Below are 16386 nucleotides of genomic sequence, written 5' to 3' on the forward strand. Positions count from 1 at the left end.
AGTGGCAATGAAACAACAGGGCATTATATTTGTGTAGAATCTTTCATCCAAAATTTTTGAAACTTTTCACAAATATCTCAATTTTCTTTTAGCCTCCCTAACAATAGACACTGTCTGCCATATTATCCTCAGTGCAAAGAGGCTAAGAAAACCAGAATATTACCAGTGGTTATGTTTGGCTTCTGTTTCTCTCAGTTAAGTTCAGTTCAGTTGCTCAGTTGTGCCCGACTCTCTGTGACCCCATGGACTGCAGCACACCAACTCCCAAAGCTTGCTCAAATTTAGGTCCACCAAGTCAGTGATGCCATCCAACCATCTCATCCTCTGTTGTCCCCTCCTACTCCTGCCTTCAAAATCTTCCCCAGCATCAGGGTCTTTTCAAATGAGTCAGCTCTTCACATCAGGTGGCCAAAGTATTGGAGCTTCAGCTTCAGCATTAGTCCTTCCAATGGATATTCAGGACTGATTTCCTTTACTATTGACTGGTTGGATCTCCTTGCAGTCCAAGGGACTCTCAAGAGTGTTCTCCAACACCACAGTTTAAAAGCATCATTTCCTTGGGCTTCAGGCTTCCCTGGTGGCTCATCTGGTAAACAATCTGCCTACAATGTGGGAGACTTGGGTTCAATCCCTGGGTTGGGAAGATCCCCTGGAGAAGGGAACGACTACCTACTCCAGTATTCTGGCCTGGAGAATCCCATTGACTGTATAGTCTGTGGGGTTGCAAAGAGTCAGACACAACTGAGCAACTTTTACTTTCTGTTAATTTAGATGACCTTTTTTTTTTTTAATCTTTCTACTTTTCTACGGTTTCTAATTTTTTTTAATGGTCCATTAGTATTTTTAAAATGAAAACATAATTTTTAATGTTGTGAATACTAACAGACATTGCTACCCCTATAATAGACCAGGGGCTTCCCAGGTGGCACAGTGGTAAAGAATCCACCTGCCAATATAGGAGACCTAAGAGACACAGGTGTGATCTCTGGGTTGGGAAGAACTCCTGGAGGAGGAAATGGCAACCTACTCCAGTATTCTTGCCTGGGAAATTCCATGGACAGAGAAGTGTGGTGGGCTGCAGTCCACAGGCCCACGAAAATGTTGGACACAGATGAGCAACTGAGCACACACATGTATAATAGACAAGTAAGGAAAGCAGTAATATCTTTTCTTTGTTTTACTTTCATCAACCCATTGGCCTCAATGCCACACACACACACACACACGCATCTTCACTAAGAAGTAGAGTATCAGGTCCTTTATCTACTCCCAGTGGGGACGGAAAGAGAATTAACATTTCTTGGAAGTTCACTCTATGCAACAGTCTGTGTTGAAACACATAGAATTAACTCAATTAATCTCACTATCCTATGAATTCTTATTCACTTAATTTTGAAAATAGCAGCTCAGAGAAGCTATTGCTTGGAGGGAATAAGTAAAGAATTATAGGAGATTGAATCAGTATTGAAATCCACATCTAAGTATTCACACAGGACAACACGTGCAAGTTAAGTCTCACTATGTTACTTCCCAGGATCTCCAGTCCTGCATCCCTCCAACACGTCCTCCATGAAGGATGAAAATTAGATAATATCCTTCCTCTGCTTGAAAGTCCTCAGTCCCTTCCCACTGCATACATAATCAAATCCAAGCCCCTTACTGTGGCCTATAGGGGACCTGGCATGACCCAGGCCAGCCTCATTTTTCCGCTCCACGTACCAGATGCAAGGACCTAATTTCAGTACCTCAAACAAGCAAAGTTCGTTCTCAAACCCAGGCCATCACAATTGCTGTGCCCTCTGTTTAGAAAATTTCGCTGTTCCCTTCCCATGAGTCACTGTTTCTCATTTTCTGCCAGGCCTTCCCTAAAGGCTCAGTCTAAGTCGGTCCCATTAATCTCTCTTTGCATCTTATTCTTTTCCTTCCCAACACTCAGCACGATTTCTAATTATATGTTTGCTTCTTTCATTTATTTATTTAGGCTGCACTTGGTCTTTGTTGCTGCGTGTGGGCTTTCTCTAGCTGTGGCAAGAGGGAGCTACTCTCTAGCCGTGGTGTGCGGGCTTCTCATCGTGGTGGTGTCTCTTGTTTCAGAGCGTGGACTCTAGGGAGCGTGGGCTTTAGTATTTGCAGCAATCAGGCTCCACTGCTCTGTGGTATGTGGGATCTTCCCCGACCAGTGTCCCCTGCATTGACAGAAATGTATTCTTAACCACTGGACTACAAGGGAAGCCCTATATGTTTGCTTCTTTATTCATGTAGATCTATGTTCCCTACATGAACTTCTGAAGTCAGGAACCACTGTTTGTTGAACAAAACATCATAGACAATAAAACAATTCCTGGCTGGCAGAAGACTCTCAAAAAGTGTTTACCAAATAAATGAACAATAGGGTTAGAACTCAGATCTCAATGGCTCCCAGTTCACATTCTAACTGTTAGCATAATACTGAGCATTTGCCTCACTGTCATCTCAAGAGTGTGTCAGTGGTATTGCTAGAACCCAGTGATTCTTCCCTCCCTATGCCCTGGATCTCACTGGGTTCTACTTACCCCAGTATCTGACTGCAACACAATTGAAAGAAGTTGGGGCTTTTTCAGCAAAGAAGACAGATGGGACCCACCATTTAGGTAGTCAAACAGTAAACCACCTCCTGCCCTGGATCATGAGGTTAAAAGTGCCCAGACTTGTGCCTGCAAAAAATCTACTCACACTTTCTCCCCTGACAAATACACATTGCTATAAAATCCAAACCCAAAAGAACTAGAAATGCTTCTGCCCCCAAACCCCTGATAGCCCCAATAACTGCTCCTCACTGCCATCATACACAGCTAAGTGTCAGTCTTGCAATGAGATAGCCCTCTGTGTATAAACATGTATTGGAGTCTACTGTCTCTGACTGACCTTTACTGTACTTCCTTTGCATCTTAGAAACATACCTGTTTTACCATGACAAAAATTGCCCTGATAAATGAGCCATCATCAGTAAGAATATTTTGGAGCAGAGGTCAGCTTATTATTTTCTTGTTTGTGACTTCAGTCCCATTATTTGGGGAACTCTCAGTGGTAAGAGAGAATCATTTAAAAACCATGACCATATATGGCAAAGAAAAAAAGAAACTATGAATACGTCTGCTCAATAAGTTATATTCACATAAAAGAGCTATTTTCTGACTTCTCTATTCATAGTCATTAAAAATAATTCCTCATTATTTTAGCAACTTGGCTAGGTTACTGTGGAAGTTAAAAGTCCAGGAGCACATTTTATAATCTGCATATTATGACCAAGGTGATTAACTAATAATATCAATAGCTAAAGATTTATTCATTGCCCACCATCTGCCAGGCATGTTCAAGATACCATTTAACCCTCTATAGAGTCCAATAAAGAAATCATCACTATTTTTTGTTCTTTAGAGTAATTTAAATTAGTTTAGAGAAATTAGATGACTTATTAGTCGCACAAATTTTTAAATTGCCCATGGAGAATTTAAAACCTAAGTCTAGCATTCTTAAAATCTATAGCATTAGGCTATACTGCCTTCAGAAAACTACTTTTAGAGCAGTATGTCATTCTTAAAGATGTGAGGATGCAAAGGCATGGGAGAATGGTTTTCTCAGAAGATTGTCCCCTATACTTTGTAACCCTGTCAAGTCTAGGAGCTTGGGGTCCATTTTCTATGTATCTCTGAAATCTCTAGGCAGAGATGTCATCTCTTCTCTGGTGTGCAGTGGATCCCATTTCAGTTCTCATCCCCAGCACCAAAAGGCAGCTTTCCAAAATGATCTTTCCAACAATGTATGTCTGATTGTATTTCCCTGTGCTTTAAAATACTACCATGTGTAAAATAGCTATTTTACAGGGAACTTGCACAGGGAGCTCAGCTTGGTGTTCTGTGATGACCTAGGGGAGGGAGGTTCAGGAGGGAGGGGAGATAAATATACATACGGCGATTTACTTCATTGTACAGCAGAAACTAACACACTGCAAAGCATTATACCTCAATTAAAAAAAAAAAAAAATCCTAGTCTAGCAGTCTCATAGGTACTAAGGAGGAAGCACTTAGAATGGCCTTCAGGGCCCTGCAAGACTTAGCCTCTTCCATCCTCTCCAGCAGCCTTTCCACCACTCATTCCTAACTGGCGATGCTGCAAATCCCCCTAAAAGAACCAGTCCAGTCTCCAGTCCACTCAGTCCCCGTGCATGAGCCACCAAGCACAGCTGAACAAAGTCATCCTGCCCTCTCCTGGGTGCTCAAGTTTGCTCCACATCCTGTCTGTGTCCCATGACAGGTCCCTCACTGCTCCACTGAGGGTGTTTTAAATGTCTGCCTCTTCCCATTGTGTTCAACTTCAGAAAACACAGAAGCAGCAGAGGTGAACACCTGCAACTTCGTGGTCTCCTCACCCACCCACCAATATGTCTATATTCTTCTTACTTCCCTTATTTAAGTAGAAAATGTTTTAAAAGCTGCTCTTTGTCCTGAATAAAGCCTGTCCCTAACTGATTCCATTCCTACTATAATTCACACACCCTTGAGGTAGAGATTGTCCTTCAGAAGATCACATTGGGATAGTTTGAGACACTCTTCATTCATTTATTTATTCAACAGGCAGGCACTGAGTACTCATTTGGGGACATACATGGGACTAGGTATTTGGGTACCTATCAGAAATACCAAGGAATGGGTCTATGAAAAAGATAGAACTAGCTTATATCACTGGCATTTAGCAAGAACGCTAAATCGAGTTCTTTATTCCTATCTTCTCGTATATAATCTAACACTGATTGAAGATACATGAGTGCTTGTCCAAGGCCAAGGCTTATCCAAGACCTCTGGATCTCCTTGCATAAATATTGCCACATGTCACTTCTTGATGTCTGATGCCAGCTCTCCTTACTCCCAGATGGCGCTAGTGGTAAAGAACTTGCTTGCCAATGTAGAAGACCCAAGAGATGCATATTGTATCTCTGGGTCAGAAAGATTCCCTGGAGGAGGGCATGGCAACCCTCTCCAATATTTTTGCCTGGGGAATCCCATGGGCAGAGGAACCTGGTGGACTACAGCCTATAGGGTCACAAAGAATCGGACACAACTGAAACGACTTAGCATGCTCCTTACTCATAAATGATTAAACACCAAAAAACCAGATTCTCAGAATGGTTGAGGCCCAAATCTTCACCCCCAAAATGGATTTCCTTCCAAAGAGATCTCAGTTCGGGTTCCATGTAGCAATTATATAGTTTGAGGAGAGATTCATCCATGGCATGTCCACACAAAGGGCATTAATTAATCCATCCAGCCCCCATTTAAGTCTCTTTCTAAATTCACAACCAGTGACCTGGTCAATTACACTGGTTCTGTATGCCAACACTAATGAAGATTCCTTCTAACAAAGGATGTTCTCCAAATATCTAAGTGTGTGTGAACATGCATTTTCAAATTGGGCTAATTAAAAGCCTAAAGCAATATGTTTGTTTCCATCACAGGTGCAAAATGTGTCAGTTTCTAGGAAAATTGCCAAGGAATGACTCAGTAGTTAACATTCATAATCCACTGTTTAATAATTTTAAGTTCTAAATTTCAGTTTTTACATTTAAGGTTTTTAGATCAAAGTGTATAACTACACGGACAAAGGGGAAGCCCTTCACACAAAGTCAAGTTTGAACTCAGTTGAATGCTGAGAGTTCAAAGTCCTGAGGGCTGCCTGTCCTAGAGGGTGAGAGTAGGGACCCCAACTAGGGTTAGGACTGGGGGAAGTCAGAGCCCCATTACCCTGGAGACGGATTAGATGCCAAAAGAAGTCAGGGGGAAATGATCTACAGAGACTTTCAACATAAGAAATACAGGCAGAGTAACAGATCTCAGAGACATGTATAAATAAGAAAAGGGCATAAAGAAGTATCAAAAAGAGGTATGAGCCACATATGGCAAGTTCTGAGATCTGGAAGGAAGGGAAAGTGATATGTAAGATCAGTTTCTAATGAGTAATCCCACGGCCTGGTAGCATTTCTCTCATGTGTTGGGAGTGAATGATTTTTCCTTTAAATACTTTGTTTTCAACTTGAGTTTGGCATGAGGATAGGTTGACATAATGAAGTGAGTACCGCAAGCAGGATTTGCAGAGATATAGTAATAAAGAGTTCCACCACCAGATTGAATGGAAGTCAAAGTCTGCTTCTGCTATTTCTGATGGTGTGACCTCACCCAAACTAATGAACAATTCTGGACCTCAGTCTGTTTATTTATAAATTGGGGCTTATAACGACCATCTCACAGGATTTTGTGAAGATTAAGCTAGATTACAAGAGTAGGCATTCAGTAAGGATTACCTTCCTCTCCTTGTATCATTTTTGGAATAAATAATTGTCAGAAAAGGGGAAACATATTGACTTGGAAAGATGGGTATCCATGCTTAAAAGACCTTATGGCATTTAAAGAATTTGGACATTTTTATCTACAGTACTATGAGTCCTTGGAGTTTTTAACAATGAGCTCAGGTGATTTGTTCTCAGGTGGCACTAGTGGTAAAGAACCTGCCTGTCAATGCAGGAGATATAAGAGGCTTGGGTTCGATCCCTGGGTCAGGAAGTTTCCCTGGAGAAGGAAATGGCAACCTTCTCCAGTATTCCTGCCTGGAGAATCTCACGGACAGTGGAGACTAGTGGGCTACAGTCGGACATGACTGAAGCAACTTAGCACACACACAGGTGCTTTTAGATCAGTGCTGAACAACAGAACTTTCTATGATGGTGGGATGTTCTTTAACACTGCCCAATATGGAAGCTTCTGGCCACATGTGGCCCTTGCACACTGGGGATGTGGCTACTGCAACTGGAATCTGAATTGTATTTACTTTCAATTACTTCTTTAAATTGCCACACATGGTTAGTTGTAGCTTCCCTGGTGACTCCGATGTAAAGAATCTGCCTGCAGTGCAGGAGACCAAATTCGATGATATTCCTTTATTATAAGGTTCTCTCACAGCAGTCTGGCCTTGGGGAAGCAGAGAGAATAAGTTGAAGCTCACAGGCTCTGAAGTTGGATTGCCTGGGTTTACATCCCAGCTCTGCCATTGGGTGCTCTTACCTAAAAGAATGCTAATGACATCACCTGCCTCAAATAAGATGTTGGGAGGAGTAAACACAAGTCAATACAAGTAAGGGAGAAGGCAATGGCACCCCACTCCAGTACTCTTGCCTGGAAAATCCCACGGACGGAGGAGCCTGGTAGGCTTCAGTCCATGGGGTCGCTAAGAGTCGGACACGACTTCACTTTCACTTTTCACTTTCATGCATTGGAGGAGGAAATGGCACCCAACTCCAGTGTTCTTGCCTGGAGAATCCCAGGGACAGCAGGGCCTGGTGGGCTGCCGTCTATGGGGTCACACAGAGTCGGACATGACTGAAGCAACTTAGCAGCAGCAGCAGCAGAGCAATACAAGTAAGAGCTTCAAAGAGTATTATGATCATTTCCCAGTAAAGAGTCCTCATGCTTTACTACAGCCATGTATTTGCTTCTCTGTCTCATCCATGAGGTTATAATTACTGCTGTAACACCAAGGCCAAGTACATGCCTGGTGCATTTAGACTCTCATTAAATAAGTGTTTAAATAAAGTGTTGAAGGAACAGAGAGAGGGAAAAGAAGAGGAAAGGGAGGAGGGGGAACAGCACAAGAGGAGGAAGGGAGGGAATAAGATTGAATAAAATAGCCAGTAAATCTTTTTCATGAAGAGTAAAGCAAGCTTCCAAAACAGAAGAACAAAATATGAGAGCTTTCAATAAAAACCTCAGTGGACATGACTGCTGGCAATGAAGGTGGAATGACGTTCTCTGCAGGAAAACACGCTTCCAAGTGACTATAAAGGGAGCTGATAGCTCTGAGAGAACCAGGGGGATAGGAAGCTGGCCTCGAAGGGATTGTCTACGAAGAGATTCCACACCTATTAAAATACAAACTTCAGTCCTTAAAAGTATTTTCAACCAAGCTTCATCAAGAAAACAGGTGTGGGTTGTGTGACCTTGTATGTCCATGTGATAGTCTAATGCAGGGGTCCCTAACCCCCAGACCATGGACTTTTAAGATCCAGGCCTCATGGTGGGAGGTGAGTGGTAGACTAGCAAGCGAAGCTTCTCTGAATTATAGCCATTCCCATGGCTCACATGACTGTCTAAGTTCCACCTCCTGTCAGATCAGTGACAGCATTAGATTCTCATAGGACCATGGACCCAACTGTGAACTGAGCATGCAAGGGGTCTAGGTGTGCGCTTCTCAAGAGAATCATCCCAAAACCATGCCCTCTGCCTACCCGGCCCGTGGAAAAATTGTCTTCCATGAAACCAATCCCTGGTGCCAAAAAGGGTGGGGACTGCTGGTTTAATCTAAAAGGCATTAGATTAGAAGTGAAGCATAAGCTTTGATGGTTCCACATTTCCACGTTATTATTAATACTGCATTCACCAGTTCCCCCCCAAAAAAATCAGTGTGGGGCAAGTTTTCATAACTGTTTATTCATTATAAATAGTAAATATTTACTGCACTTTTTTACAGGAAAGACATTTTTACAACACGTTGTTGGTTGAGGCTGCAACACGAAGATAGCTCTTCTCTCGATCCATCACCCCCTAAGACCAACGTAGGAACTAAACTCAGTACTATGTCTAGTCTCGCTAACTCACTACATCATAGTTTTTAACTCTAAAAGGAATGTATTTGTGCCTACCTCATTCATGGTTCCAAGAATAGAAAGAAATAAATAACACTGCCTTCCACCGTCCTGTTCCTCTGAACATCTCAAAAAACAAATTTATTGACATTCTAAAATGTCACCACACAAACATATGTAAACCTCAGTTCCTATCACCTTTCCATATTGGATATTACTGTATAATTTAAAAGTACATGAGAGCCAACATGGACATCGGTATTGCTGCCCTGCCTTTCATAGAAAAGAGAAGAATGTAAACGTAGTCATTTAAAAAGGATTATTCTCAAACATGTTCTCTCATCAAAAGGGGCAAGCCGGGTGTTGGTTGTCCAGCAAATGGCAAATGTCACTGCATTCTACCACAATGAATCATGGGCTGTGAAAAATAAAGCACCTGCAAAAATAGAATTCTGCTTCTGTTTCTAGGGCCCTGGACTTTGCCAAAGCGTCCGTGAGGTACATAATATTGCACTCTGATAAGCAGCTGTGGGAATGCGCACCACTTCTTCACCCCACCCCACCCCCCACCCCAGGCTGGCTTCCGAATGAAAATAAACTGGGCAAATGTCACACACCTCTTCCACACTGAGAAAGAAAACAAGCTTTCCTCCTGGATTTCCCCACCCTCCCGTCCTGTGAGCAAGACGTGTCCACCCAGGTCGTATATTGACAACCGAATTACAGATGAGGGTAAGATAACAATTTATTGGGGACGTCCTTTACATCTAGTCTAACTTCCTAAAAACGGTGGCACTTATTCTTATATCCATTTCCAGTGTGTCAAAGACCCCTCGTTCCTGCTTCATGGAGCGAGCAGTTTTAAAGTTGTCGAAGTGGCAGCATCGGACGTCAAACTTGTTCTACTTTCTTCTCCGACTACATTTTCAGAACGTTCTGCTTACCCAAACCAGTTAAAATAAATCACACACACACACACACAAATGGAATGTTTTAGCTCCTTGATCATCTGCACTAGAGTTGGGATATTTGATATGTAGCCATGTTAAATCATTGCCTTAAAATGTTGCATTTGTCTTTTATTGTTCCGGATCTTCCTTTTCTCCACTGCTTTTGTTCGACACGTTCAAAAGAATTTGAAACCAACTACTGGAGAAAGAAAATCAATCATTCTCCTTTGTCTCCTGTCGAGACTGCCCCCCCAAGAGGGTAATTTTTTTTTTTTTTTTCTGAGAAGATTCTTCATGTCTAGGCCGTGGAGACCGGAAACAGGGCCAGTTTACGCTCCAAGTGGACAGTTCACTTATGCGATATCTGGCTTGAGATAATGAAAGGCACCTGTAAGGAAACACACGCAGCTTTTCAGGTCAGGCTGGGACAATTCACAGCAAGGGGCAAAATCAGCTACAGGCTGACAATGTCATATTTAATACCGGGGTATCAAAGGATTGAGACTAATATTTTTATTCCTGAGACAAGTTTGACAGAACTCTGTGTCCTGGGGATTATACCCCATATGATCCTTGAGCTGACCTCATTAAGAACATGTGTTTCTAATGCCAGGGGTTATTTCGTTTGGGCCAACACTTGTGTTTTACCTAGTGGCAATCAGCTTTCACGTCTCAGCAATTAATAACTGCAAGAGGTTGTTGACATCAGTTAAGAAAATAATTATACAAGGAAGCCCTTGCTGGAACAACCAGCTGGCTTTGCCACAAAATTGATACCGGGATGGAAGGCTTAATCATGTTGGCAGCTCCCCTTTCTCCAGGAAGAGTTAAAGTGTTTCACTCTTCCAGGAATAATCACTCCCTAGAAAGTCCAAGGCTTACTTTGTCCATACTGCCCATACTGATAGCCCGTGACAGGGTCCATACTGTAGCCCGTGGTGCTATAGGTGGGTGGACAATAAGATTGAGAGGTCGGCAGACTGTCCAAGCTCTTCATATGGTCTAGTCTCTGACTGCAGCTGGCCGACACCGTGGTGGTAGGTTCCAGGCCCCCAGTGAGAGGCGAGAGCGCGTAGTCAGTCTGGGGTTGGTGGGGTACCCCGCCGTGGTTGGTCAGAAGTCCCATTACCTAAAATAAACAGGCAGATGGGGAAGAAGTGAGAATGCAGGGAGGACCAGACGCTAGCCTGAAGCTGAAGGGATAACTGGAAAAGGCCAAGTTTGATTTCTTTGGAAATCTGCTGTGAGAGGGCTGTCCCAAAGAGGGTAACCTCAATTCAAAGTGGCAGAGCTATTACATCATGCCCAGTGATAACATCGGATTGCAGTTTCAGAAAGAAGGAGAGAGGGTGGAAGAGAGCGGACACCATGCCCCTAGTGATAAGATCAGGCTGGAAATTCAAGGAAGGAGGGACACAGGGACACAAGGATGGAAGGAGGGAGAAATTGTAACTGTTCATTTTGAATAATGTTTAACCATGTTATAACTGGGAGTGTCACGTGTCATTTTAAACAGGCATTTGCTTATATTTCTTTAAGTGACATGAATCTAAATCAAATTCTCTTTGTGTATTTTGAGATCTCTGTCTTTTTTCATAGAGTTCCCTCTCAAGAAAATTATTCTCCTTATGTTGGCCATCCTTCAGTAGTTACAAATAAAGTACTCCTTCTCTGACATTCCCTTGTGTTTTCCCCATCCTTCTTACTGTGCAATTAATACTTGGTCACCTACTTTGAATTGTGAGTGTTCTGAGAGGAGTGAACTACTGATTCTTATATTCTCAGCCCCTAACAGTTCTTAGCACTTATCAGGCAAATGATTCTTCAAATAACTTCCTCTATTTACCTAATCCTTTCATTTCTTCTCCAAACTAACATTTTCATAAGAAATGTCAAAAAAGAAAAAAAAAAAGCCTGAAATGCAAACATATTATCAGAAGTTGTTTGGCTTTGTAAATAACCCTGGAGAGCAAGCGAACTTTTAAAACAACAAAACTGTAATAACAGAACAACTTTCTGATTAGCACGGTGACGAGCTTCACAAACTCAGGCTTGCTGACCCTTACAACACACTGTGATGGAAGCAAGTGGATAATTAATTTTGCAGCTGGAAAACTGCCACCCAAGAGAGGAAGTGATTTTTCTCAACTTTGTACAAGTCGGTGGCAGGGCTCAAAAAGCAATCGCAGAAGAAATAGACTGCTGGGTAAAAAGCTCCACCTGCTCACAAAGTATTTCAATGCAGGGGCCCACCATGGCACAATACTTCCATCCTAGTCCCGCTGTGTTTTAGGAAGTCTGAAGCATATGGAGATGAAAATGCACAAATAAAAGCAAGACGAGAGGGCAGTAATGGAACTCAACCTTGACTGGAGGCCTCTGTTACCCACTAAGGTAATTCAGGCCACAGAATCCTGGATGGAGGTGCACCAGTGAGGCAGGAGGGAGGGGTGAATCTCGCATTCCAGAAAGCTTCCTAAATTAGATTCCAAAACCAGTGAGGCCACAATCCCCTTTGGGAAGGGTTTGCATAATCCTCATAGCTAAACAAAATCTTCTTGAAACAAAGCTTTAAACTGATCCATCTTCAATTAGCCCCAAAAGACCAAAAAAGGGGGGGATGGGGTAAGGAAACAAAAGAGAATCTGTTCACCACCTTCTATGGATTGTGCTCTCTTCCTCCAGTCCTTCTCACCTCCCCCTTCCCCACACACCCAAGTCTCTGTTCTCCATTTCCTTGTCTCCCTTCACTTGAGTTCTTGTGTAAGATGTGTGAGCAGATGGGAAGGGGGGCCAGTGTAGGGCAAGCAACACGGTTGTTCCCAAATTTTAAAAGACATTCCAAGGGATCTAAATTTTCTTGAGCTTGAGATTTTTCAAAATCTCTAAAATTATATTCAAAAAAATAATTATATGTTTCAGAGCATAGTTCTGTTTTCTTGGGGATTAGAGAAAATGAGAGTCACAAAGTAAAGTAAGAATCAATAGGATTCCCAGCTCCAGGAGGATGAAAGTCACCAGAACTTGGGCTCTCATATAATGCTATTTACAGTAAGTTGATTACTTCATTTTCTCATTTAAAAAAACCTAAACATAATGCAAAATGCATTTATCTCCTGAATGTTCTTCCAGCTATACTTTTTTTTTTTTTTTTGCCTTTCTTTGAGCTCATATAGGTGATTTTATGGCATATGTTAGGAAAATTTGTTGATATACTAATTTATTAAATATTTTCTTTCAGCCCAAATTACTAATGTCTATTAGAAGAAAAAAGTCTTTAAAATAGAAGTTGCTCAGTACCAAACATAAACCTTTCAAATCAGGAGTACCTCCCTGTATACCAGCCTAATGGACAAGAGTGGATAAGGAAAATAAAAATATTAAAAATGTACCATTCTGGGGAACCTTCCTACACTGTTGATGGTGATGTAAACTGGTACAGCAACTATGGAGAAGAGTATGGAGATTCTTTAAAAAAACAGCAATCCCACTCCTGGACATATATCCAGAGAAAACCACAGTTCAAGAAGATACATGAACCCCAGTGCTCTCACTGCAGCACTATTTACAATAGCCAAGATATGGAAGCAACCTAAATGTGCATGGACAGATGAACAGATGAAGAAAATGTGGTACATACATACAAAGGAATATTACTCAATTATTAAGAAGAATGAAATAATGCCATTTGCAGCAACATGAATAGACCTGGAGATTATCATACTAAGTGAAGTCAGAGAAAGACAAGTATCAGATGATATAAAGAATCTTAAAAAATGATACACTGAACTTATTTACAAAATAGAAATAGACTTACAGACTTAGAGTATGAACTTACAGTTACTAGAAGGGAAGTGTGGGCAAGGATGGATAAACTGAAAGTTTGGGATTGATATATACACACTGCTATATTTAAAATACATAACCAACACAGACCTGCTGTAGAGATCAATACACTGTAATAACCTAAATAGGAAAAGAATTTTTAAAAGAATAAATATAGCTGTAGGTATACCTGAATAATTTTGCTATACATCTGAAACTAACACAACATTGTTAATCAACTACACCCCAATAAAAAATAAAAAAATTTTTAAAGTATATTTTTAATGAAAGGGGATTTTAACACAGGGCACAAATATTTTACTGTGTAAATAATCTGTGGTAAGTTTTTTTCAAAAAGCACTTAGGAAAAGCAACTTTGTAACTATATCAAATCAGAGAGGAAAAATATACAGTGTTACTGGATAAAAAAGAAGTATATTTTTAATAGTGTTTTTCATGAAGCTGCTGCTGCTGCTAAGTTGCTTCAGTCGTGTCCGACTCTGTGAGACCCGATAGACGGCAGCCCACCAGGCTCCCCTGTCCCTGGGATTCTCCAGGCAAGAGCACTGCAGTGGGTTGCCATTTCCTTCTCCAATGCATGAAAGTGAAAAGTGAAAGTGAAGTTGCTCAGTTGTGTCTGACTCTCAGCGACCCCATGGACTGCAACCTACCAGGCTCCTCCGTCCATGGGATTTTCCAGTTCTGTTAATGGTATATCACTTTAAGGAAGAAATGGTATACTCTATGTACCATTACAGTTGAAGAGTAAGAGCAAAATTTTATTCAAAACATGCCCACTCTCTCATGAGCTATATGTACATTTTTGTGATAAACTTTTTTAATCCTCTGCCATATATTTCTTGTTTGCAAAACTCTGAAGGCAGTAATAACTTTGTCCATGGGGAAAAATACATGAAGACCCTAAAAGAGAAGAAATGAGTCCTTCCGAGAAGCAAAATTCAACTTACGCTGTTTATGTAGCAACTTATTGGAGTTGTTGAATTAGAAAATCCCTCAGGATAGGAAGACCTTGAAACATTATCTACTGATGGATGGAGAAGATACGGTACTATCTCCAAGGCTGTATTCTAGGGCAAGAGAAACAGAGTTCCTTAAAGGTGCCAGGGCACAGTATCCTGAAGGCATCCTGGGTCCTGATCCAATCAGGAGGAGTGGCTGCTGTGTGAATGGAACAAGAAGGATGCTTGTTAGGTCTTCTTGTCGCTATTACCAATGTCACACACCGGAAGCCAGTGACAGCTCCTGTATCAGCAGCTGCCCGTAGCCCAGCAGCCCAGCATTTCCAGAGGCTAATGTGAAGAAATAAAGAGGACCAGAGACCCATTATCCCTTCGACTTCCCTGAGCAAGCCCAAGACACAGATAGTCTCCCATGAGTTTTTCTTTCCATTGAGACAGTCACATATTGTAACCATGACTTCTTTCTCAGGAATTGTATAAGGTTGGAGAAAGAAACACTAATATAACCCTACATTTGCTCTGAAATGGAAGTTAGTGAATGATGATAACTAACACAATTAATTTCAATGTTTCATGCTGAGAAAACATGAGATGTATATACATCATTTTACTAACTTCTTATTTAAAAATCAAAAAGGAAATCTGTGTTAGGAAAGAAAAATAACTATATCAATACAAAATGTATTACTTTCCCCTAACATAATTTAAAACCTCAAGTCTCTATGGAAGGGTCCCATTACACTTTTATGTACGTTTCTTTGAAAGCAATTTTGCTATTCCATGTGGTTCCAGGGAAGCTATGGAAATATCTTTTTTGCTGCACAAAGTTGGGAAACGAACTTCTTAGAATCCCCCAATATGGTCACAGAATATCTTCCAGTCATATTTTAAAGAATGTTGTCAGGATCTTTTTTATATATGCTTTTCCTACAGCAAATTGTAGTTCAAAGCCTAAAATAAAATCTTCACTGGTTGCAAAGTGGGTTTTTTTTCCTCATAAGCTATCAGTAAGGTATTTCTGCTGCTGCTGCTAAGTCATTTCAGTCGTGTCCGACTCTGTGCGACCCCATAGATGGCAGCCCACCACACTCCCCCGTCCCTGGGATTCTCCAGGCAAGAACACTGGAGTGGGTTGCCATTTCCTTCTCCAATGCATGTAAGTGAAAAGTGAAAGTGAAGTTGCTCAGTCTCCATTTTTGTCCGATTTTATTTTTTAATTTGAGATAGGAGAAACACAATTGCCTGGTTTTCACAAATAATTTCAAAGGAAAAAAAAAACCAAAAAACTCAGGGCTACTCAGTTCTGTCAATTGAACACCAGTCATATTCTTATTAAATGTCAGATAAGTCCAGGAACTGCAATGAACAAGAAAATTATTCCTTTTATAAAGATATCTGTCTGTCTCCTTGGGAAGGGAGATAGGAGGAGGATATTTAACTTTTAGTTGAGTACAAATCTAAGGTGAAGCGTATAAAAATCTATTAAATATATTGGTAAATATTTCCCAGATGTCATTTCTAAATTGTTTTATGGACAACCTTTAAAAATAAATTCAAACCTTAGAATCATCAACCAGGACTTCTGCCGGTTCCTTAGTCATTCCCATTATTAGAAGCTTTCTTAAAGATCCTTTTAAACTCATTCTCAACTTTCAGAATTCCAAATAGGTTGTTTATATCTTGATTGGAAGATTATATGGTTCAGGAAAAACTAACTTTACAATTGCTTCATGCCGTATTTCTTGAATTAATTTTAAATATAAAAGATAAAAAACTATGAGCCAAATCAAGATTTACATTTAAAACAATGTGTCTGGAAAATATTTGTCTTGGCTTACGTGTTATGATTTTGCCATCAGTTAAAAGTGCTTAGAGCTTATCAGAAATCTAAAATGATTTAGCATATTATGGTGTACGTCTAGGTACTTCTTTTTTTCCTTAGCAGGAATCCTGGTTCATGTCT

General features: G+C 40.9%; 1 protein-coding gene across 3 annotated transcripts in view; it reads right to left on the bottom strand.

Annotated features, from left to right (window-relative positions):
• Positions 1–8494: 8494 nt before the first annotated feature.
• PAX3 (paired box 3) overlaps positions 8495–16386 on the bottom strand; it is a 101436-nt gene continuing 93544 nt past the window's right edge. For all 3 annotated transcript variants that reach the window (XM_055573581.1, XM_055573578.1, XM_055573580.1), the window contains 2 exons: positions 10501–10747; positions 8495–10006 (listed from right to left, as the gene is read on the bottom strand). In XM_055573581.1, coding sequence (XP_055429556.1) covers positions 9972–10006; positions 10501–10747 — 282 coding nt within the window. In that variant the 3' untranslated portion in view covers positions 8495–9971. The remainder of the gene's footprint in view (positions 10007–10500; positions 10748–16386) is intronic.

Source organism: Bubalus kerabau, chromosome 3, assembly GCF_029407905.1.
Source record: "Bubalus kerabau isolate K-KA32 ecotype Philippines breed swamp buffalo chromosome 3, PCC_UOA_SB_1v2, whole genome shotgun sequence".
Taxonomy (NCBI): Eukaryota; Metazoa; Chordata; class Mammalia; order Artiodactyla; family Bovidae; genus Bubalus; species Bubalus kerabau.